Source organism: Gracilinanus agilis, chromosome 3, assembly GCF_016433145.1.
Source record: "Gracilinanus agilis isolate LMUSP501 chromosome 3, AgileGrace, whole genome shotgun sequence".
In the NCBI taxonomy this organism is placed as follows: Eukaryota; Metazoa; Chordata; class Mammalia; order Didelphimorphia; family Didelphidae; genus Gracilinanus; species Gracilinanus agilis.
The window spans coordinates 233204781-233206851 of record NC_058132.1 but is presented as its reverse complement, the minus strand read 5'-3'; the positions used below and the strand labels follow the sequence as shown (position 1 = coordinate 233206851).

At 50.5% G+C, this 2071-nt stretch overlaps 1 protein-coding gene across 1 annotated transcript; it reads left to right on the top strand.

Moving 5' to 3' along the window:
* Positions 1 to 268: 268 nt before the first annotated feature.
* LOC123241425 (membralin-like) lies at positions 269 to 1759 on the top strand. The gene has a single exon (XM_044669076.1). The coding sequence runs from the start codon at positions 269 to 271 to the stop codon at positions 1757 to 1759; it is 1491 nt and encodes a 496-aa protein (XP_044525011.1).
* The last annotated feature ends 312 nt before the right edge of the window (positions 1760 to 2071 follow it).

The following is a 2071-nucleotide window of genomic DNA, read 5'->3' as shown; positions in this document are numbered from 1 at the left end:
CACCAGAGCCACTGCGGGTGGATTTTTACTAAGAGACTGTGGGGAGCTGGACGGACCGCAGAGCTTTTAGTTCTTTCTTCCTCCAAGTAAAGGGATTTTGAGGGAGGACTGCTGAGTAATAAGTGAGAAGCAGAGCAGGCCTGTGGGGCAGCAGAGGGGGTCTGTGAGGAGAAAAAAGGAGAAGGAGGAGACCCCGGGCTGCTATTCCAGAATCCTCAGGTCGTTACTGTGAGGCCATATAGGTTTGACCCCTCCTCCAAGGCCCAAGATGCCCCACAGCCAGCCTCTGCCACCCTCTGCGGGGACCGAGAGCACAGCCCGCAGTCACAGGGCCAGGGGTGAGGGACCCCTGCAGCGTCTGCCCATCCCCATTCCCAACCCCAACCCCCAGGGTGATCCGCTCCTCACAGCGCGTGACCGTCTCTTCCACGTGCTTTTCTTCAACATGGCGCTGATTTATTCACGCCTCTTCCCGCCTACCTTCCGCCGAGTATTCGAGTTCTTCGTGCTTCTTAAAGCGCTTTTTGTGCTCTTCATCCTGGCCTATGTCCACACGGCCTTCTCTCCCGAGCCTATTAACTGCTCTCAGTACAGGTGGAGTGACGATCCCGGGTCTGGCCTCCTCCAAGTGGAAATCGAGCAGAATGCTGGCCCAGCTGGCGTCCCCTCACACCTAGTCATTGAGGCCAAGGAGGAGATGAAGGTGGAGATGTCTGAGGAAAACGCGGGCAAGTTGGAGCTGGATGTCCAGCTGAAAGTGATCCTAAAGCCCTCTGGCGTGGCTGGCCCAGAAAGCTCGACCCAAGTGACCCAGAACAAAAGCCAGAATCTCTCCCTCCCCAAAGCGAGGGCTACTGGGTTGCAGCCCCTGATGAAGACTGTGCCCCTTCTTGAGGTGATGGCCAGAGAAGCATGGCCACAGGGAAAGTATAGGGTGCAGTATTCCCTACGGTACGGGTTATTGCTGCCTTCATCCCAGAAAACCACACAGGGCCGCAGCCTTCCAGCTATGGTGGTAAAGTTGAATCCCAAGAGGCACCTCTGCTTTGCTGAGCAGATTCGAAGTTTGGTGCTGGGTAAATTTCTGAACTATGTCAATCTGCATATGTCCAATGTGAAAGCCCTGGGTGAGAATGAAGAGAGCAGAAGTTTCCTCAGTAGCGTTTTCTCTGAGGAGCTCTATCGTTTTGTTAGCATATGGTTGGCAAGGACTTGCTACCTTACTGCTTTTGTCATCATGCTCATCTTTACACTTTCTGTCTCAGTGCTCTTGAGGTATTCGCATTACCAGATTTTCATTTTCATTGTGGACCTCTTACAGATGTTGGAGATGAACATGACAATTGCCTTCCCTGCTGCACCATTGCTCACAGTCATCTTGGCCCTTGTCAGTATGGAAGCAGTCATGTCTGAATTCTTCAATGACACCACGACTGCCTTCTACATCATCCTCATTGTGTGGCTTGCTGACCAGTATGATGCCATCTGCTGCCATACCAACACCAGTAAGAGGCACTGGTTGAGGTTTTTTTACTTGTATCACTTTGCTTTCTATGCCTATCACTACCGATTTAATGGACAGTACAGTAGCCTCGCTCTGGTCACCTCCTGGCTTTTTATCCAACATTCTATGATCTACTTTTTCCACCACTATGAGTTGCCAGCCATTCTACAGCAGGTGCACATGCAGGAGAGGTTACTGTCGAATGAAGAGGTTGCTCAGGGCCCACAGGGCCTCACAGGGCAATCTCAGCAGTAATATTGTTATAGTCCTTATGCCTCAGACAGTCCTCAGGCCTCCCTGCAGACTGGGAACATTAGCCCCATGAGTGCCTGAACTACCCAGTCTTGAGAAGACAGAGAATGAGGGTAGAGGGAGATTATTTCTCATCTAAACCCTTTCTTCAACTCATTGTTACAGACTGGGGAATCCAGCTTGCCCTGGGATCATATATTTGGAAATTTTGATGTTGTAACAGAGCCCAAGAAAACTGAAACTGAATAACTTGGTGAGGAATGAAGAGTAAAAGTTTCATTCCATTTTGTTTGATTGTAACGTACAAGAATTGTG